The 22,040-nt window shown below is 34.6% G+C and overlaps 1 long non-coding RNA gene and 4 gene segments (V, D, J or C); 1 reads left to right on the top strand and 4 right to left on the bottom strand.

The window, feature by feature from the left end:
* Nucleotides 1–1,598: 1,598 nt before the first annotated feature.
* Nucleotides 1,599–2,345, bottom strand: LOC113110886 (T cell receptor alpha variable 25-like). The segment is given in 2 exon segments: nt 1,599–1,955; nt 2,306–2,345. Coding segments are annotated over 2 exon segments (384 nt in total).
* Nucleotides 2,346–6,837: 4,492 nt separating this feature from the next.
* On the bottom strand, nt 6,838–7,303 carry LOC113040789 (T cell receptor alpha variable 18-like). The segment is given in 2 exon segments: nt 6,838–7,148; nt 7,258–7,303. Coding segments are annotated over 2 exon segments (357 nt in total).
* Nucleotides 7,304–7,919: 616 nt separating this feature from the next.
* Nucleotides 7,920–8,772, bottom strand: LOC113110882 (T cell receptor alpha variable 25-like). The segment is given in 2 exon segments: nt 7,920–8,264; nt 8,563–8,772. Coding segments are annotated over 2 exon segments (426 nt in total).
* Nucleotides 8,773–8,877: 105 nt separating this feature from the next.
* On the bottom strand, nt 8,878–9,417 carry LOC113040779 (T cell receptor alpha variable 13-2-like). The segment is given in 3 exon segments: nt 8,878–8,881; nt 8,971–9,298; nt 9,378–9,417. Coding segments are annotated over 3 exon segments (372 nt in total).
* Nucleotides 9,418–9,862: 445 nt separating this feature from the next.
* Nucleotides 9,863–13,450, top strand: LOC113118897 (uncharacterized). 3 transcript variants are annotated; one of them, XR_003294404.1, is made up of 6 exons: nt 9,863–10,163; nt 10,939–10,987; nt 11,467–11,611; nt 11,700–11,835; nt 12,128–12,255; nt 13,075–13,450. It is a non-coding gene; the product is annotated as an uncharacterized LOC113118897 (long non-coding RNA). The 3 variants fall into 3 exon arrangements; XR_003294403.1 differs by having other exon boundaries at nt 11,464–11,611; XR_003294405.1 differs by lacking the exon at nt 11,700–11,835 and having other exon boundaries at nt 11,464–11,611.
* The last annotated feature ends 8,590 nt before the right edge of the window (nt 13,451–22,040 follow it).

Raw genomic sequence — 22,040 nt, 5'->3', positions numbered from 1 at the left:
TTCATCAGCATGACAGAGTGTTACTGAACTAAACATTCATTCATTGTCTAGCTGAGGATGTCTCCAGAGAGTACCTTCTCTTAAAGCTGCGGTCCTGAATTTATGAATCAGATCATCTCTCTCTGATCATAGATCTGTTATCTCTGATCCTGAATGTGTTTGTGATGTAATGGTTTTATTAAACTTCTATGATTTGCTTTCTTTTTATCGTTCGGATTAGTAATGACATTCATAAAACTGACAACTGAAGAACACAATTCATAATCATGAATGTAAATAAGTTTTGTTGTTGTTTTGCAAGGATTTAACTGAGAAGTGATAATGTGAAACCATGTGATGCATGCTATATTATATTCACATGCCCTTATGCAACCTTTTTAACTTCCCAAATTCACAGCTGTTACCACATTCACTGTTTGTGGTTTATAAAACATGATGTGTTTTGATACTGATTGATTAAAGACTCTTCAAAGCATTAATTTCATGTGAGTTTTTGTAAAGCTTCTCTGGTATTTTGTATCACTGGGCTACTCGAAGTGCACAATAATAAAGAGCAGAATCTGACAGAGCTGCTTTTACAATAGTAAGTTCAGTGGATGTCTGGGATGTAGTTGACTGAAACCCATCTGGTATATCCTTATAACTGCTCCATGATCGAGCGCCTTTATACAGTATATATTCTGGTTCTCTGTTTAGATATTGTCTGTACCAGTAGAGCCAAATATTATCGCTGGTTGTTTCATACGTGCAGCTCAGTGTCACAGACTCTCCTTCTTCTCTGATTATATTAGTGTCTCCTTCTCTTGGTCCAATTCTATCAGCATAAATGCCTGAAATACAGTGAATCATACTTTAAAACCCTGATGTATTTTTTTTTTCATTCAAAATGATATAAGATAAAATTATTTGATTCACAAAATATAAGTAATTGTGATTAAAAGTATATTTACCTGAAACTGTGATGATCATTATGAGTATCATCTGCCTCTCCTCCATCTTAACTGATGTCCACTATAAAGATAAGATTTTTAATTTCTAGTACTTATTAAATTGATTCATTATATAATCATTATTAACTCAACTATGCTGAATGTGGTTTTATAAAATGAATAAAAATATGAGAGTAGCTGATGGTTGAATGAAAGCACTGAGACTGAGTGAACTTCTGTTGTGTGTGAATAATGTGTGTGTGGGTTAATGAAATATGAAACATGTTCTGTGCTTTCAGCTGTTTCTTATAGAGGTCAGGTGCTTATTTAGTGTGAATAAAACAGCTTGTGAGATAATGTTGCCCCCTTCTGATGGAGCTCAGAACAGCATGTTTTTGTCCAGTTTACTGTGTGCTTTAAAATGTACCATCTAAAATGATTTTGAGTCACATTTATTGAGATTTACTTCTGATTACAATCATTTAATTGTTGAGCTCCCTTATGTTATGCATAAAACGTTTCATGTCCTCATAAAAGTGATAATCAACCTCAGAACATTTTCACAGTATGACAGTTTCTTAAAGATCTACTATATATATCTACTAATATAAGAACTTCATAAGAAATATATGTGCGATTAAAAACATAAACGGTCATCCCCACCTCTCATTTTCAGTTTTATTTAAACAGCTTTTTGTACAGCATGCAGTGGATTTCCTTTCACTGTGGGCTCCAGAGCACAGTAGTACAGAGCGGAGTCAGTGACAGCAGCAGAGGAGATCTTCAGATCCACACTACTGTTGTCTTTTCTGTGATGGATTGAGACTCCAGCAACTGGAGGATCAGCTTTAATAACTGCCCCATTATAATCCATAATGAGGAACTTTGGTGGTGAACCCGCATATTCACGAAACCAGTGAAGACCTCGAACAGAACCAGTGTAGTTACAATAGAGTGTCACACTCTCACCCTCATCAGAAAACTGATAATCACTGAATTGTGTGATGACTTCTGCTGCTCTGGAACCTGCATTTATAGCGTAAAATAAAAAAAAGGAGAAAAGAAAAATTAAATCTGAAATGTATATCCTCTTTTAAATATACATTCTCCGTTTAAATGCAATAAAATTTATATACTTTATAATGCAATGTTGTTATTATCTTGGTTAGCTCATAAAGCATTTACATTTATTTTTACATTTACATTTAGTCACTTTACAGACTTTTTTCCAAAGCAACTTATGAGGAGAATGAAAGCATTTCTGAAATGCCAGACTTTTCAAACTCATTATTTCATACAGTAAATTATGCAAAACCTGAATTTGGTCTTTAAAAAAGTTAAGTCTAAGAATGTTTAGGCATGTGGCAATATCCTACCTTGAGCTGATGATAGTAATACTAATAAATAAATAAACATTTTGGCACAATAATCAGGTGTGAACAGTAGGCACACAGAAACATCAGATGATCTAAAAAGACTTGTGAAATGCTGACAGTCCTATTGTGCAACGTCTGTGCTAAACTCCTCCCACTCAGACTGACAACATTCAGCCCACATCTCACATATTATACATTATTTAATGTTATTTATAATTAAATAGTATATATATATATATATATATATATATATATATAGAGAGAGAGAGAGAGAGAGAGAGAGAGAGAGAGAGAGAGAGAGAGAGAGAATAGAAAATAATGAATATGAATAAATATAGATAGAGACAGATAAATGACAAGGTACAACACATTTCAGGGATGTAATCTTAAACATGTTCATGTTTGTTACAATTAAGTTTAAAATGGAGACTATTTAATGTAATATATATATATATATATATATATATATATATATATATATATATATATATATATATATATATATATATATATATATATATATATATATTGTGAGTAGAAATATCCTTTTCTTTTTCAAAATACAATTGATTTAAAATTATAGTCCTGAATTGATGAAGCAAATCATCTGTCTGTGATCATGGTGATCATTATGTGGGATTTCAATGGAAGATCCCTTCTGAGCTTCTGTCTGTTACTTTATTTTTTTTGGACATTTGTGTTAGACATTTTTGTTAGTCAAGCCGTGGTTTGCACATTTCTGTCAAGGCTTGATAAGCATATGAAAACTGTTTTTATACAGTGTTTTTGTTCAGTGCAGTCTGTTTTCCTGTCAGTGTGGGCTCCAGGGCACAGTAGTACAGAGCAGAGTCTGATACAGCAGCAGAGGAGATGATCAGATCCACATGGCTTTCTGTTTTTCTGTGATTGATGGTTATTCCTGGAATGGGTGGTTTAGCTGGAGTTGTTACCCCTGTATATTCCAGTATGAGGAACTGTGGTGGTGAACCTGCATATTGACGATACCAGTGAACACCACGAGCAGAACCGCTGTAGTTACAGGAGACTGTCACATTAATGTAACCCTCAAGAGCAAATTATCTGTTTCTTTTTGGAGTAATGACTTCTGAGGCTCCGCAACCTGCAAATAAAGGTAGCATTAATTGTAAGACACAATCTTGTAAAAAAAAAAAAAAAACTTAACTACTTTAGAACTATTTATAGTATATTAGTAATATATTATATAGTATATTTAAAGAATAATTTTAAAAAGAGCACAAATACATTTTACATTATGTACAGTACAGACCAAAAGTTTGGACGCACCTTTTCATTCAAAGAGTTTTCTTTATTTTAATGACTATGAAAATTGTAGAGTCACACTGAAGGCATCAAGGGCTATTTGACCAAGAAGGAGAGTGATGGGGTGCTGCGCCAGATGACCTGCTCTCCACTGTCACCGGACCTGAACCCAATCGAGATGGTTTAGGGGTGAGCTGGACCGCAGACAGAAGTGCTACGCATCTCTCGGGGAACTCCTTCAAGACTGTTGGAAGGCCATTTCAGGTGACTACCTCTTGAAGCTCATCAAGAGAATGCCAAGAGTGTGCAAAGCAGTAATCAAAGCAAAAGGTGGCAACTTTGAAGAAACTAGAATATGACATATTTTCAGTTGTTTCACACTTTTTTGTTATGTATATAATTCCATATATAATTCCACATGTGTTAATTCATAGTTTTTGATGCCTTCAGTGTGAATCTACAATTTTCAGTCATAAAAATAAAGAAAACTCTTTAAATGAGAAGGTGTTTCCAAACTTTGGGTCTGTACTGTATTTCAGTGTATTTCCATAATGTTATTCAATATTTGTCTAAAATATTGCAATATTATACCTTCTGTTAATGACATCAGTATGATAATACAGATGAACATGTCCACTCAGCAAATTGCCAGGAACAGGCTAAACAAAGAACAGCTGCTTCACACAGAGCCGGATTGTTACTTATCTGTGCACTAGTGTCTGTTTAACTCCTCCTCTTGCCATTATATACATGACGGCTATTCAGGTTTATGTCATCTATAGAGGATAATGAACAAATAACTTCTACAAAAATATAGAGAACTTTTGTTTGTTTGTTTTCTTGTTTGTTTTTAATATTTTTAGTAAAAAAAAAACATAAATTTTGTATACTGAATGATTTTTGAATTTTAAATAGCATTTAGAAAAACAAATGCTAAGTGATAGTTTCACACGCCCCATATATAATCTTTCATAATTTCCAGAATTTAATTCACATGTGTTGCCACACTCTAATTTCTAGAGCTATGGTTTACAAAAAAATTATAAATTGTGGTTTGATGCAGTTTGATAAAAGACTGTTCAAAGCATGTTTTGTATTTGAGTTTTTGTAAAGTGTCTCAAGATTTTGGATCACTGTGCTGCTCGAAGAGCACAGTAATAGAGAGCTGAATCTGAAAGAGCTGCTTTCTCAAGAATGAGTTCAGTGGATGGTAAATGCTCACTGCTCTGTGGTCGGGCACCTCTGAGCACTAAGAACTGAGGTTTTTCATTTGGATACTGTCTGAACCAGTAAAGATAAACATTATTGCTTCTCACATCATATGTGCAGCTCAGGGTCACAAACTCTCCTTCTACATTGATTGCATTAGTATATCCTTCTCTTGGTCCAATTTTGTCTGCAAATCCACCTGAAATTATTTTTTATATATATATACATCAATCTCTGATCAGGAATAAAACATGTTTTTGTATGTATATATGTGTGTGTGTGTGTGTGTGTGTGTGCATATATAAACATCAGGGCGAGGTTTGCTTTGCATTAAAATGGAATATTGTACTTACAGCTTTCTACTATGTTTAGTGTGATTCAATATTATTTACCTGTAACTACGATGAGAATCATTAATAGCATCTGCTTCTCCATGTTGGCCGTCCAGATGTTGTTTGTATTTCTGTTACTGATGTAATTAGAAAACTGTACCTGAATATCGTTTTATGGTGTAAATGAATCTGTGGTGACATCCAGTATATTGTGTACTAATATTGTGGGTGTGGTTAGTGTCATGTGTAACACACAATTTAAAAGCTGCCCAGCTTCTGTAATTCATAAGAGAACATACTGTTCTAGTGTTACACCCCCCTCAGAAGGACATGGTCGTGAAGGGGGAGTAACATCCATGTTAGTGAGATGTGTGCTGAAGGACTAATTGAAAAAGGTTTAAGGGGCTTTACAACAACTTTACAACAGAGAAGCAGCTGTATACTTCAAGCATTGGTCATCTTCATTCTAAAAAAAAAAAAAAAAAAAAAAAAAAGAAACTCTGCTCATTCAATTTTACAAATAAATTATTAGTATAAAAATGTTAAATAATAACACATTTAATTTAATGAGTATTTAACTGCTCCTGATCGAGACAGAGAATCACCGAACTCAAATCGTCTTGATCGGGCTACCTCTGACTTGATACCGAAGTATTAAGTATTAAGTATCTCTTTAAGGGTATTCTATAGTCTTTGAGGAGTAGCTACAGGAGAGACTTATAATATCCCCTTTCTGTCCCAGACACATGAGTTTCAGCTGGTTTGATGACATTCTCAAAACTGACACCTGCAGATGAAATCATTTTTTAATTTTGAGAAGGAAAACCTTACAGTCACACTTTATTTTAAGGTTCAATTCTTGCTATTAACAAACCATTTACTACAAATTTTGCCTCAATAAACAATAAAAAAGTGTATATTAAATAATTACAGACAAGAAAACAGAGCAAAAGGAAAAAAATCATAATTTTCCAAGATAATGTTTCCATTTATCTGCATCACCAACAGTTACTGAAGTAAACATCAATTTAACAAATAGCAGAGGTTGCCTCTAGCACCTCCTCTTAAAGCTACAGTCCTGAATTTATGAAGCAGATCATCTCTCTCTGATCCTAGATCTGTGATCTCTGATCCTGAATGTTTGAATGTGTTCATGATGATAATTTGGCACCTAACAAATATATTTCTTTATATTAAAACTATATACATTTTGTCATTTTAACCAGTATACTGTTTCTTCTAACAATCGTCTGTAAGTGCTGTTCATATTTTTATGCAACATCTTTATTGTTTCCCCCTTTTTTTAAATAGGTTTTTATTGTTTGGTCCTTTTTATTATTCGGACTAGTGTGACATTCACAAAAGTAACATCTGAAGAACAATTAACAATTATAATCATGCAGGTAAATTAGTGTTTTGTTGTTGTTTTTTCATGAGACTTGAATTGATTATAGACCATTTTACTGACATCCTTAGAAACGTATGCAAATGAGAAAAGAGATGTCATGAGACATGAGAATGCATGTAATGCATGCTAAATTGTTTTCACATGTCCTTATGCAACATTTTAACCTTCTAAATTCACAGCTGTTACCACATTCACTGTTTGTGGTTTATAAAAACATGATGTGTTTTGATACTGATTGATTAAAGACTCTTCAAAGCATTAATTTCATATGAGTTTTTGTAAAGCTTCTCTGGTATTTTGTATCACTGGGCTACTTGAAGTGCACAGTAATAAAGAGTAGAATCTGACAGAGCTGCTTTTACAATAGTAAGTTCAGTGAATGTCTGGGATGTAGTTGACTGAAACCCATCTGGTATCTCCTCTTCACTGCTCCGTGATCGAGCGCCTTTAAACAGTATATATTCTGGTTCTCTGTTTGGATATTGTCTGTACCAGTAGAGCCAAATATTATCGCTGGTTGTTTCATATGTGCAGCTCAGTGTCACAGACTCTCCTTCTTCTCTGATTATATTAGTGTCTCCTTCTCTCGGTCCAATTCTATCAGCAAAACCACCTGAAATGTAGTGAATCACATTTTTAAATGTCATTACTTATGAACATTACATTTGATTGAATTATTTGATTCACAAAATATAAGTAATTGTGATTAAAAGTATATTTACCTGAAACTGTGATGATCATTATGAGTATCATCTGCCTCTCCTCCATCTTAACTGAAGTCCACTATAAAGATCAGATTTTTAATTTCTAGTACTTATTAAATGGATTCATTTCATAATAATTATTAACATACCGATATATTGGTTCCAAATTCTGCTGAATGTGGTTTTATAAAATGTATAAAAATATGAGACCAGCTGATGGTTGACTGAAAGCACTGAGACTGAGTGAACTTCTGTTGTGTGTGAATAATGTGTGTGGGTTGATGAAATATGAAACATGTTCTGTGCTTTCAGCTCTTTCTTATAGATGTCAGGTGCTTGTTTGGTGTGAATAAAACAGCTTGTGAGATAATGTTGCCCCCTTCTGTTGGAGCTCAGAACAGCATGTTTTACCCAGTTTACTGTGCTTTAAAATGTACCATCTAAAAGGGTAAATGTTTTTGAGACACTTTTATTGAGATGTACTTCTGATTGTGCTCACTTATGTTATGCATAAAACATGATTTATGTCCTCATAAAAGTGATAATCTTCCACTTTCTGCCACAGAACATTTTCACAGTATGACAGTTTCTTAAGGATCTACTAATATAAGAACTTTATAAGAAATATATGTGCGATTAAAAACATAAACAGTCATCCCCACGTCTCATTTTCAGTTTTATTTAAACAGCTTTTTGTACAGCATGCAGTGGATTTCCTTTCACTGTGGGCTCCAGAGCACAGTAGTACAGAGCGGAGTCAGTGACAGCAGCAGAGGAGATCTTCAGATCCACACTACTGTTGTCTTTTCTGTGATGGATTGAGACTCCAGCAACTGGAGGATCAGCTTTAATAACTGCCCCATTATAATACATAATGAGGAAATTTGGTGGTGAACCTGCATATTCACGATACCAGTGAAGACCTCGAACAGAACCAGTGTAGTTACAATAGAGTGTCACACTCTCACCCTCATCAGAAAACTGATAATCACTGAATGGTGTGATGACTTCTGCTGCTCCAGAACCTGCATTTAAAGCATACATTTAAAATTCAAAAACAGAACCAGAAAATAAATTTACATCCTCTTTCAAATCTACTGTATGAAAATACCAGTATGTTATTGGCTTCTGAGAAACAGTAGTCTTAAAAAGTTTTTGCTTAAAAAGTAAACTAAATTAAAGTACAAAACTAAATGTGTGTGTTTAGACTGAAAATATTTTATTGTAAAAGAAAAGTAATACTTCAGTATTATTTGTTCTATTGACAACTTCCAAATATTTTTAACAGTGTACTAATGAAATGTCCAGCATATTCAACAATACCTTGAGCTGATGATAGAAATACAACTAAAAAAATCAACATGTTGGCAGTGGCACAATAATCAGGTTTAAACAGGAGACACATAGAAACATCTGTTAATCCAATGAGGTTTGTGAAATATTGAATCTTAATGCATTTCACAATGTGTGTGCTAAACTCCTCCTACTCAGATAACATTCAGCCCTCATCTCACACAATATATGACAGACAAGACTGTTATTTATAACACAATCCCACATAAATAAATAACAGTATTTCATTTTATATGTTTAAATCATGGCATAAAGCATGAAGAAGGAGTTTTTATTATTTATTTGTTAGCTGGATATTTAATGAACATTGAATAATAAAATGTCAGTAGAAAAATAATTGTTTTTATACTTTCCCAAAATACTGGTAGGTTTTTGTACAGTGCAGTCTGTTTTCCTGTCAGTGTGGGCTGCAGGGCACAGTAGTACAGAGCAGAGTCTGATACAGCAGCAGAGGAGATCTTCAGATCCACATGGCTTTCAGTTTTTCTGTGATTGATGGTTATTCCTGGAATGGGTGGTTTAGCTGGAGTTGTTACCCCTGAATATTCCAGTATGAGGAACTGTGGTGGTGAACCTGCATATTGACGATACCAGTGAACACCACGAGCAGAACCGCTGTAGTTACAGGAGACTGTCACATTAATGTCACCCTCAAGAGCAAATTCTCTGTTTCTTTTTGGAGTGATGACTTCTGAGGCTCCGTAACCTGCAGATGAAAGTAGTCTTAAATGTATTTTCAAACACTTCCATTTGAATAAAATGCTTTTACTTTTACAATATTATACCTTCGGTTAATGACAGCAGTATAACAATATAGATCAACATGTTCACTCACTGATCTAGTATAAGAACAAGCTAAAAACAGAGCAGCTGCTCCACACAGTGTTGTGTGATGTTCATATCTACTCAGCTGTATAGAGCCTGTGCTAAACTCCTCCTTCTGTCCTGACATTAAATCTGAAGCACAAAAGAAAATATGAAATGAACATGCATACAGTAGCTGTTTAATTATGTGCTCATTTCTTTTTAATTCTTTGTTTTGAAAATGCATTTGTGTTCTTCATTTTGCTGCTCATTGCCAATATTCTGACTATTTTGCTCATAAGTGAATTTCTATCATTTTTCATGATACTTATAAACACAACCTAATATGAGAAGAGATAATAACAAGCTAATATGAAGAGAATATGCATTACATGCTAAATAATATTCACACACTATATGACTTTTTTAAATTTACAGCTGTTACCACATTCCCTGTTTGTGCACACTAAAAAATCCTGGGTTATTTTTTCTACCCAAGTGCTGGGTTGAGCCATTTGGGTAAATTTTTTGGGTTATTTTCTCAGTCTTGGGTAGTTTTTGGGTAGTTCTATGTAACCCAACCGCTGGGTTATTTTCTGGGTCGTTTTCACTGAGAGCTGAATCAATGCACCCCCTCCCCCATTCGGACGCAATAACCCAGCTCATTGGGTCAAATCAACTCCGCGCAGGATCAGCGCAGCGCGGGCTGACTGAATTCGAGGTGGAGGTGGATGCCACACACACGCTGTAATATTTGGAGAAATAAGGTTCGTATCAATATATTTATACATTTGACATGTATTTTTAAACATATTTACACACATAACATAATAATGAGCGAACGAGCGATAAAAAGGCAAAGAAATGTGCGACAACAGTCACGTTTACATGACATTAAATGCACCGCCAGATTCGCTCGTTTTGGTTTGCTGGTAATGCCTGCTGGATAGTAAATACGTTTTCTTCAGTTTTTATGTGTTAAACGACCCTTTTGTCAAAGTCTTACGTTTCTTCTTAACTGTTTAATGACATAATTTACTTCAAAGTCCATTAAGTCAATTAATTTCAATGCCACGAGATCAATGTGATGTAAACGTGCATTCCTTGACTTGCCCATCCCCCATCTTACTGCATGCAGTGCTAAGCCAAAACAACCCAATTTTTGGGTCATCTGTCGCGGGCATATTTTGGATCGTTACAGGAGAAAATATTTTAAAAACAAACTGACTTCAGCCTTTTTTTCTGGTGAAATAAAGGTTTGTATTGGTCTTTTTATCATTGAATCGTTACCGATTGCCAAAAATGTCCCATTCTGATTTTAAAATATCACTTAACGTTATATGATAGATCATAAAGCATCCTGCAATTGCGAGCACCAGAGATAACGTTACCTATTTTTTTTCTGTCTGATGCGTTTCGGGTTTTTTTTCACAATAAAAATACATTTCTAATCATTTATTCATTTAATAAATGTATTATTATTTGAAATCCAGGTAAGTGTCAGTTAATCTTGGACTAAAATATATTGTTTTTTCCCCTCAGACCTGCTCTTGACTGTCCGTGGTGGCAAATCCACAGCCTTTAGCTGGAGGTGACACTTTTATCTCATCTAATTTGAATGATTGCCAAACATTGATCATAATAAAATTACCATAAACCATAAAAAACAGCTGTTACTATTATTAAAAAGATCCGGTAACGTTATTGTGGTTATACCCGTTTAGTTAAAGGGTTAACGTTACTTCACCCAATAATCAAAATTATGTCATTAATAAGTCACCCTCATGTTGTTCCAAACCCGTGAGACCGTGAAACTGTCTTCCGAAGATGAACGGAGGTCTTACTGGTTTGGAACGACTTGTGAGCAAATTATGAGCAAAGTGAAATGTTAAGCAGTATAATTCAGGAATCAGTTTGCATGGAGTTTAGAAACATCCAGGATTTACTAGTTAAAGTGTTGAAAAGCTCTGAAGAGTATTTCTGTTTTTATGGAAACTAATCCTTTTACATGTAAAAAATGTTCATAAGCCTCTATTTGATTAACAGCATTGCTATTTCTTTGTCCAGTAGAATCAACCGTATCTGAAGAGAGAGCTGAGGAAATTAAACAATGGCTGAGAAACAACACACAGCCCATCAGCCAGGTGGAACAGTACATCTGAAAAATATGTTTGAGGTCCTCCATGAGTTTCCTCGGCTAACTACCTCAGGCATGGTATGTTAACATAATGTCTTTGTCATATGGTAACATGAGTTATATTAAGTCTTTTTTGAGAAGTTTTTTTTGTTATTTTTGCTTTTAGATTGCACAGGACTTTCACATTTTACATTAAGATGAAGCTCCAAAACTGTTTGAAAAATGGCTGGTATACTGACAGGATCTTGCTTTTTGTGAGCGAGAAGCAAAGCTTTCATGTACAGCTGAAGAAATGACAGAAGGTTAAAATGTTTCTACAATATTTTGATATTATGGGCCAGATTTACTAATAGCTTGCACCATAGTACTGTCAGGATTAATATAGAAATGCAGTGATGAAAAAAATCTGTGTTTTTTTTTTATTTGCATATTGTCAGTGGATCAACAGCACAACTTTACACTTCAGTCTACACTTTTATGGGATTTTGGACTCACGCTAATTTGACCTTTTTAGTAAATCTGGCCTTATATTCTCAATGACAACTCGCTACTGTTTTTACTAGTGTTGATGAATGTAATATTATTTTCCTACAGATGCAAAGGGAAATCTTGCACTAAAGCTATTACCTGTTTTGCTTCTACCTCCACCCTACAAAATTGGCAGAAAAACAGTCCGACCCAGCATTGATGAAAGCAAAAAAGCTTTCATTGACATTCAGCCTGTAAGTACGACTTTACAGAAATTTACTTCAATCATTTAATGACTTCACCAGGTTGAATACACTACCATTCAAAAGTTTGGGATCGGTATGATTTTTTAAATGTTTTTAAATTAAGTCTCTTCTGCTTACAAAGGCATTTATTTGATCCAAATACAGCAAAATAGTAATGTTGTGAAATATTGTTACAATAAATTAATATTTGCTATTTGAATATATTAAGAACATTTTTTTTTGTGATCAAAGCTGAATGTCCAACATCGTTATTCAAGTCTTATATATAGTAACATGTTGACAAGATATGCTCCATAAGAACTTTGTAATTTAATTTATAATGTATCTTGGATAAATAAGTCTGAGCTCACAATTTTTTTTTCTGTAGATAATTTTCATTACTAAAACATACATCTTACTGGCAAATTTCTAGTGTCCTAGCTATAATTAATTTTACTAGACAGTTAAAAAAAAGTCTTTTTTTTTTCAGTTTCACACTCTAGCAAGTTAAGGTCTTTTGCTTTTGTAGGGCAGAATATTAAATGTAGAAATTAAAGTAAAATTAAAGTATTTCAAGTGTTACCAAAACTCTTTTGACTTGCTTTGCATCCCTGTCAGTGGCTCTGTCAAAGTGGGCCAGATCAAGCTGTAATAATTTTCAGGTATTTTGCCTCATCCAAAGCTCTGGCTATACAAGACCTACTGTTTCTAAACACTGCTTGATTGAATAAACAGTTTCGAATGAATCCCCAACCCACCACCCATACCCACACCCCTGACACTCCCATTCTGTTTCACCTTTATTCATTTGCATTATCTGTCCTTTAGGTTGGAACAAATATGGTGGAGTACCTCCAGCAGGCTGAAGCATCAAGACCTTACCCATATGTCCTGTAACTTGAAAATGGACACATTGCGTCGCGGGCATTTGTCATCCTCGCAGGAGAAGCTTTGGAACAAAGACCTATTGTTTAAGGGGAAGTCATGGCCTAATGGTTAGAGAGTTGGACTCGCAATTTAAGGGTTGTGTGTTCGAGTCTCGGGCCGACAGGAATTGTAGGTGAGAGGAGTGAATGTATAGTGCTCTCTTCCACCCTCAATACCACGACTTAGGTGCCCTTGAGCAAGGCATCGAACCCCCAACTGCTCCCCGGGTGCCGCAGCATAAATGGCTGCCCACTGCTCCGGGTGTGTGTTCACAGTGTGTGTGTGTGTGTGTTCACTGCTCTGTGTGTGTGCACTTTGGATGGGTTAAATGCAGAGCGTGAATTCTGAGTATGGGTCACCATACTTGGCTGAATGTCACATCACTTTCACTTCACTTTCACTTCACTTCATTGGGACAGTAAATGTATGTTTCAAATCGTTTTATGTTTTTGATGTAAACTAACCGAAACATTGTTTCTATATTAGGGAGTTTATTCATGTTGGAGGGAAGTGAATCCCCAACAGTGAAATTTTTGCACTGGGCACTACATTCTTGCAAGTAGATTATAAGAGGTTCTTTGAACAAACAGTGGTTCAAGAACACGAGGTACCATTTTAGTTTAAGTTTTATTTGCACATGAGATTTTTGTTCTGTTTTTTTTTTTTTTTTTATAAACAACTGTTTTATTGCTTGAGGAAGAGTATTACTTTATGCGTACTGATTATCAATTACATTTTTATGTAGAAATCTTTTACTGCCAATACGTTGTATTTCATAGATTTATTTTTGTGTTCATTTTGTAGACTTAAAACAACAGGTCCATAATGTAGACTTAAAACAAATGTGCTTTGTAACAAACAGTTCTTGAGGTAAAGTATTTTAGTTTTAATTTCATGTGCATATGGATTATTTAAAAATAAGTATTTATTTGTATATTTAAAAAAACCTTGAGGTTTTTTGGAGTTCATGAATTTCATGAGCATATGGATTAAAAATAATATGAATAATTTTTTAAATGCATTACTAAACCTTGTGGTTCTTTGGAGTTTATGAATTCAAATGTTTTTTTCTAAACATTTACAGTTTAGAAAAGTTACAGAGGCAAACCATAAAAATGAAAGAAATTGTTTTAAATACTGTTTATAAATGGAATTTTATTTTTTTAGTTTTGTATGATCTCTTGAATTTTTGGTTGAGGTAAAGTGTAATTACAAAGTGTAATATGCTGAAAGAAAAATAAAGATAATACAATGTTGTTCTGTTTGTTTATTATGTGGTATATTTAATGTTAAAAGGAATAAAAATTCCTTTGAAAATATAACCCATTTATGAAATCAAATTAACCCATTATTTTTGTAAAAATAACCAATTTTTGGGTAGAAAAAACAACCCATTTGCTGGGTTAAAATTAATAACCCAACTTCTTGGGTTAGTTTAACCCCATATGGGTTCTGTCCTATATTTACCCAGCAGTTGTGTTAAAAACAACCCAATTTGGGTTGTTTTTAACCCAGTGTTTTTTAGAGTGTGGTTTACAATAATGTGATGTGTTTTGCATCATGCATAAATGCATTATATTAAATATATCATGATTTAATACAGAATTGGTGTACATTGCAAGTTACTGTAGTGCTGAATAAAATATTGTATATTTACCTGAAAGTAAGAATTTGCTTTACCAAAATTACACAGAGCAAGTGAAAATATAGACTTCCTCCAGGGTATTACTTTAAAAATTAAATTAATTTAATTAGTCGACATTCGGTACATTGAGTGTTTGAAATTAAATGTTGATAGTACTTTTAAATCATCACTGGTGATCATCAGTGAAATGCTTGTGAAGCATAACTTGTGAGATTATGTTGCCCCCTTCTGTTGGAGCTCAGAACAGCATGTGTCTTTTTTAAAATAATGTGCTTTCTTGAACTGAAAATATGAGTAACTTTTACTTTTTTTTTTATTAATTTATTTTTTGTCTGTGGATTATTTATAAAAGATAAACTAAATGTATTATCACATAGAATTCTACAGAAAAAAACACTCTAAAAACGGCTGGGTTATTTTTAAACCAAAATGCTGGGTTGAGTCTGTTGGGTCATTTTGTTGGGTTATTTTATTTCTTTTTAAACACTTTTGGGTAGTTTCAATTAACCAGGAGTTGGGTTAAACATGCTGGGTTGTGTCGCTGGGTTGTTTCAGGCCAGCGCTGGGTTATTTAACGCGCCTTGAAGATGTATAAATCGCTCCCCAACTGTCATTTTGGAAGAACAACGGGGCAAAGCCACGGCTTTCAACTGTTTTAAGGTAAGTTTATTTAATGTTTTCATTAATAATTATTTTAAATTGGCAGAATTATAACTTTTTTTGCGGCTACAATACTGTTAAACTTCTACAGGCCAACATTATTTACGTTAAATGATGAACAGTTTACCTCAAACGGCCAACCTACGTTACGTGACTCGCATAATCGTGTTAGGGTATCTGAGACGACAGATTAATACAGTTTTATTACGTTTCAGACAGTGACGGATGGCTGAAATATGCGAATACCTGTGAAAATAGACAACACAGTCTCACTCTCTACTCGTCAAATGTCTGACGCACAGTGTTGCCAACTTCTTTCAATGGAAAGTAGCTAAACCCTGCCTGAAAAGTCGCTAAATGTCGCTAGATGACGTAATATGCTAATTAGCATATTCATGACGTAAGTGCGTCATATTATCTTGCCCTTTCTGTGCTCATGTACTGCATTTTAAGGCAGCCAAAATTCTCAATAAAAGTTTTATTATTATATTTGAATGTTTCTGTTGTCCAACAACTGAATTAATATTATAATGACTGAAACGCGCCTATTAAGAATACATAACCAGCTCTCAAAATGTTAATCTCTGCACTAAAATCCTATTTACGACATTGTCTAATGAAATCACATACACATAAGATTAAGATAATGATTGTACTGTGATTTCGGCTATACTTGTATGTAAAATAGAGTTAGAAGCAACAGAATATATTTTTTAACTGAAAGTGCTGCTCCTCTCTGCTCGTTGAACATAGCAGATGCAGAGAGAGTGAGGCGTGTGCGCACGCTGGGAGAAATAGAGAGAGAGAGAGCTCGTGCGGCAGTACCGGAGAGTCTCAGAGACTAAATAAGGTATGTCAAAAAAGTCGATAGATTTGTCGCTAGTCGCTTTTTTGGAAAAAAGTCGCTATGGGGGTCTGAAAAGTCGCTAAATCTAGCGACAAAGTCGCTAAGTTGGCAACACTGCTGACGCATGGTCAAGTGATCTGGCGTCACTTTTTTGACGCACTGGGTATACCTTTGGCGTTATTTTTCAACGTGCAGGTTAGTCCGATAGACTTCTATAGAACTCAGCAGCGTTTAAATTTGACGTCTTGGTTCAGCACACCGCAACTACACTGAATAAATAAAAATAAATAATAGGCTACAAAAAAAATTATATATGACAGAGATCGTTTTTATCTGGCCCTCCAACTTGTTTTTAAGGGTTTAAATATTCTCGCAATCTGATATCAAAGTGATCTCTGTGCCAAAGCTTAGCGCGTTCATCAGTGGTGAGTTTAACAACACTCAACTGCAGGTAAAACAGCACTCAGCGGTGAGTTTGACCAAAGCAACGCTCAACTGCAGGGAAAACGACATAAAAAGGTGAGTTTAACAACGCTCCAAGGCGCGTGCAAGTAAGCAGTTTAACCGTTTTCTTACACACCATTCTCGCTTATCGCTTATTCATAGTTCATCATCTCTATGAAATCACGTTCAAGAAGTCTCATTCAGCACACATCGCGATACTTGCCATCAGTTTCCATGTGCCACAGGGTCGGTGAGTAGATATAATTACGCTCTTTTAATGCATGTTATAAAATGTATTCTGTCTTTATTAATCAGATAAGCGCCATATTGTTTACTCGCTGTATTATATCAGTCATCCGCGGCTGTCTTTGAGTTTCATTGCGTTTAACTAAATGAACACACCTGCTAACTAGTGTGATTAAACCCTGTCGGTCACGTGACGTGCCATAGACTTTCAATATATTCATTTCATGTCAAAGATGTAAATTTGTAGTAAAATCATGGTAACCACGACACGTACAATAGCAACAAATTAAATTTGAAGTTAAAACCCAGGAACGGGACATTTACCATGTTTTTGCCACAGTAACTGTAGTTCTACTATGGTATATTAATAACCAATACAACAATACAATAATCATCAAACTAACTTTGGTTGTACAACTGTAATGGTCGTTTTTGATGTGCTTTTATATGACAGATATCACACATTTACTGTACCATGCTTTTGATACCTTTTTATGTAAATCCAAAAAAAGTAAATAAATAAAAGGAAACATTTTTCCCTTCCTGCAGTTCATTCATATCAGTTTATATTTTAAATATTTTGCTCACAAAACATTATTAAAATTCTGTTTATAATTCTATTTTATTGTACCCCTCTCCCTTTCTTATTTTTATTATTAGGGCTCAAGCCCGAAGGGGCGAAGAGCCCTATTGTTCTTCTAAGGATTATTAGGGCTCAAGCCCGAAGGGGCGAAGAGCCCTATTGTTCTTCTAAGGATTATTAGGGCTCAAGCCCGAAGGGGCGAAGAGCCCTATTGTTCTTCTAAGGATTATTCTTGTTATTATTATTAGGGCTCAAGCCCAAAGGGCGAGAGGCCTATTGTTTTCCTTAGGATTATTTTTTATTATTATTATTATTATTATTATTATTATTATTTTTTTTTTCCAACGTCTCGGGGGCTTTTGGGGCCCTTAACGTGCTTAAAAAGTCTTGAAAATTGGCACACAGATTGGAACCTGCGGCCATTAGGGCCGGGCAGAGACTGATACACGGGCGTGGCACAGGGGCTCTACAGCGCCCCCTGGAATATGGAGGGCCATATATCATACATTCTTGCTCGTAGACGTATGAAACTCGGTACACATATAAATCTCATCAATCCAAACAACTTTTGTATTGCATATCATGGGCTCCGCCCAACAGGAAGTTGGCTATTTAGGGTTTAGTATTCAAATTTTTCGTCAAAGTTGTGGGGGCTTTTGGGGTCCTTAACATACTCAAAAACTCTTGAAAATTCGCGCACACTTTGGAATCTGTGGCCTTTAGGAGCCTGCAGAGGCTGGGACCCGGGCGTGGCACAGGGGCTCTACGGCGCCCCCTGGAACACAGTCAGAAATGTTGATGTATAGCTCACACATACTTGCACATATTCATATGAAACTCAGTACACATATAGATCTCATCGTGCCAAACAACTTTCGTATTGCATGTCATAGGCTCCACCCAACAGGAAGTCAGCTATTTAGAGTTATGTAAAAAGCGCATGCTCTGGAATTTGAAATACTTGTCATAGGTTTTTTTCTCGATTGCCGCCAAACTCGGTCAACATGATCTCAGGACACTGGGGATGAAAAATTGCCAGGGGATTTTTGATATCTCGAACGGTTTGCTCGTGGCGAGGCGTTGAAATTATGGCGAGAAATTAGAAACAGGAAGTGTCTAATACCATCCACATACATTTCCTGATTTTAATCAAACTTCATCAGATTATTCGTTGTATGATGTCGATCGCATATATGTGACTATTAGGAGTCAAAGTTATAGCGCCACCAACTGGCAGAAGGAAGTGTGTCATTTTCAAAATGATTTGAATTCAGCATCTTATTATTACTCGATTTGCTTCAAACTTCATCAGAATAATGTTAAAACACAGCTGATATAAATCTGCAAGGGGGATATTGATATCTAAAAAATTGTTGCCGTGGCAACATGTCAAACTGGAATACTTCTCAGGTGATTTTGAGGCAAATAACATACTTAGAATTTCACAAAACTCTGAACACACATCAGTATTTCTGATAGGAACTTAAATTGTGAATGGATTTTGGATAGCTTGAATGGTTTTGCCGTGGTGATTTTTTTAAATGACCTTACAAAGGGAATCATTATTGTATTTTTAAATTGCAGCTTCCAAACACGTCAAAGAATTTTTTCATAGAGATGAAAAAGTCATTCTGAGGAAATATGCATAGTTTCACGACTTTACAACACTGTATGGATAACAGAAAATTAAAAAACTGTCAGACATTTCATCTCACTCTGTCCCTCTGTTTGAGTATATGTGCTTCAGACTTCCATTGTCTGAGAGAAATTGCGCCCCTACAGGTTCAATTCCCGGACTTTTACTTTCACTTTTAAATCGGTTAAAAATACAAACAAATACTTAGATTTAATTCACACTGACAAGCTAAACCAACATATCTGATTATTACCGGTTCAGGGCTCATGGATAAATTATTTCTGGCCAGAGATATGTGAGAAATAGGAGAGATGAATCACCGCTGTGACCACGAGCGTCTGGAGTAAAGAGCTCAGAGAAAACGAATTTATTCCTGTTTTAAAGCTTTTAAAAATAAATTATTACAGCGATATCACACAATCAACCAATTAGAACACACCAAGAGCTAAATTAAGATGTTTTTGAACTGTTTGTGTGAAAATGAAATATTTGCGGCTGCCTAACTGAAATCACGCCTCCGATCAGCGCGTACAGTGTCGAGCTCAAAACAAACGAATTTATTCTTGTTTAAGAGCTTTTTTAAATAAAATATTACCACAAATGCACACAATAAACCCATTGTAACACAACAAGAGCTAAATGCAGGTGTTTGTGACCTGTTTAAGTGTGCAAGACTATTTGAAAGCGCGACTGGCAGAATAACATATATCTCTCGAGCTGCAGGATTCTGGCTTTCGTCGTACGAACGAACACATCACGGACAAGATTATTTCAAAATACATAATAGCTTGGCTAATATAAACGAAAACAGCCACGTGAACATAAACTGGATCTACTGGATTTGAATATTAAAGTGACCACATTTACCACTTGCTTCTGTCTTGGCTGCTTTTTTAATGTGTGCGTATTTATTTATTTATCTTTTTATACATTTTGTATAATTTCATAGTTTGTGTATTACAATTATAAAAACAAAAATAAAATTAGCCACTCACATAGAAATAGCTTAGGCCTTAACCTTTTTCTGACAGTTTTAGGGATTTTTAAAAATCCTAAAAAAACCTTATTTGTGCTGCAAATAATAATTTCAAACTCATTTGATACTGACCTATGACATCCTGTGACATTATATTTATTTTAATTTACATAATCTCATGGATGTAACAGTAAATCTGTTCAGCTCACAGATCAATACTAAGCTGTAATGCAAGCAGAACTTTCACAAATGCTTATGAGTCATTTAAGGATTTGATAACACTGTAAAATAATGTCTAATTTGTTAACATTAGCAAATGCATTGATAACACTTTATAATAACTGCACTCATTAGTAAATAGTCAGTTCATGCTTTATAAAGCCTTGTCCCAATATTAATAGTCAGTAGTAAGCAGTTTATAAATACAGCTATAAATAGCTTGTCCTTGGTTTATAAGCACATTTATTAAAAATGAGAGTAAGTTATTTTCCTATGAAAAATAAAAGATAAAAATAAACAAACAACAACACAGATTGATACAGAACTCAGAAATTTTATTGTGGATTTATGATAAAGCCTGCAAATGAATTCATACTCCTACTCATACTACTCCATACTCCTTTTTCAACATGATGCCAATATACTGAGATGTTAAATTGTGAATGGGTTTAGGATAGCTTAAATGGTGTTGCCATAGAGATTTATTAAAGTAACATAAAAAATACAATAGTTATTTTACTATATCTTTACAATTTTTCATTCTAAATCTTCATAATTTTTTATATAAGTAGAAGTCCTCATTTGAAGGAAGCACAGTAAGTTTCATAGCTTTATCACTTTCAAGAGCCAGCATAAAATTTAAACTATCATAACTTATAAATCAAGCTTGCAATTCTTAGTACCTATAATGACCACCAGAGGGAGCTATAGGATTACTTTTAAATAATTATTGTAGAAACGAGTATGATTTAAATCATTTATAGAAATCTTTCAAAAAAAAATGAATTGTATATATTTTACTGATATAATGACCCTCACTTAATTAGAATAACAAGCTGAAGTATTTTGAACTGTATATTAAGAATAATTCTTTATAGGCTTTATGGACAGATACGTTTTGAGTGACTCTTGAAGGATCAGCACCACATCCTCTTTTACCACTGTTTAAAGAATTAATCTTACAGAATAGGTGTGAATGAATTTTGGATAGCTTGAATGGTTTTGCCGTGATGTTTTTTGAAATAATAGTAAAAAAGGAACCAGTAAATGTCTTTTTATTTTTTTAAAGTGCAGCTTCTAAACACTTTTAAAAAAAAAAAATGTACACATAGAAGACCAGTCATTCTGAGGCATATTTCCTCAGAATGACTGGTCTCATGACCATAGTTTCATGACTATACAACACTATATGGATGATAGAAAATTAAAAAAAAACTATCATACATCTGATGTCACTCAGTCCCACTGTCACTGTGGGTAATGTGTGTGTGTGTGTGTGTTAAGTGAATTAGGTGTGAAACTATCAGTGAGCATTTAGTCTCCAGCGCCAACATTTTACAGAACTGCCAATTTCCTGGAGTCTCCAGAATTACTCGGTGTCGGACTCTGAGAGACTTAAGATTCCAAAAAAATGATTTAATTAGAATACCATGAAGTATTGTGAAATACTATATATTAAGTCTTTATATATAGGCTTTATGCACAGATTAGAGTGACTCGTGAAGGACCAGCACCACCTCCTCTTGTTCGATGGTTTGAGGAATATATCTTCCAGAATCCAGGATTAAGATTTAGGAGCTCATTTTTATTCCACCTCCTTTCCTGAAAAGT

The sequence above is a fragment of the Carassius auratus genome, chromosome 2, assembly GCF_003368295.1.
Source record: "Carassius auratus strain Wakin chromosome 2, ASM336829v1, whole genome shotgun sequence".
Classification (NCBI taxonomy): Eukaryota; Metazoa; Chordata; class Actinopteri; order Cypriniformes; family Cyprinidae; genus Carassius; species Carassius auratus.
The sequence above is the reverse complement of the archived record's forward strand: the minus strand, read 5'-3'. Positions and strand labels throughout refer to the sequence as shown.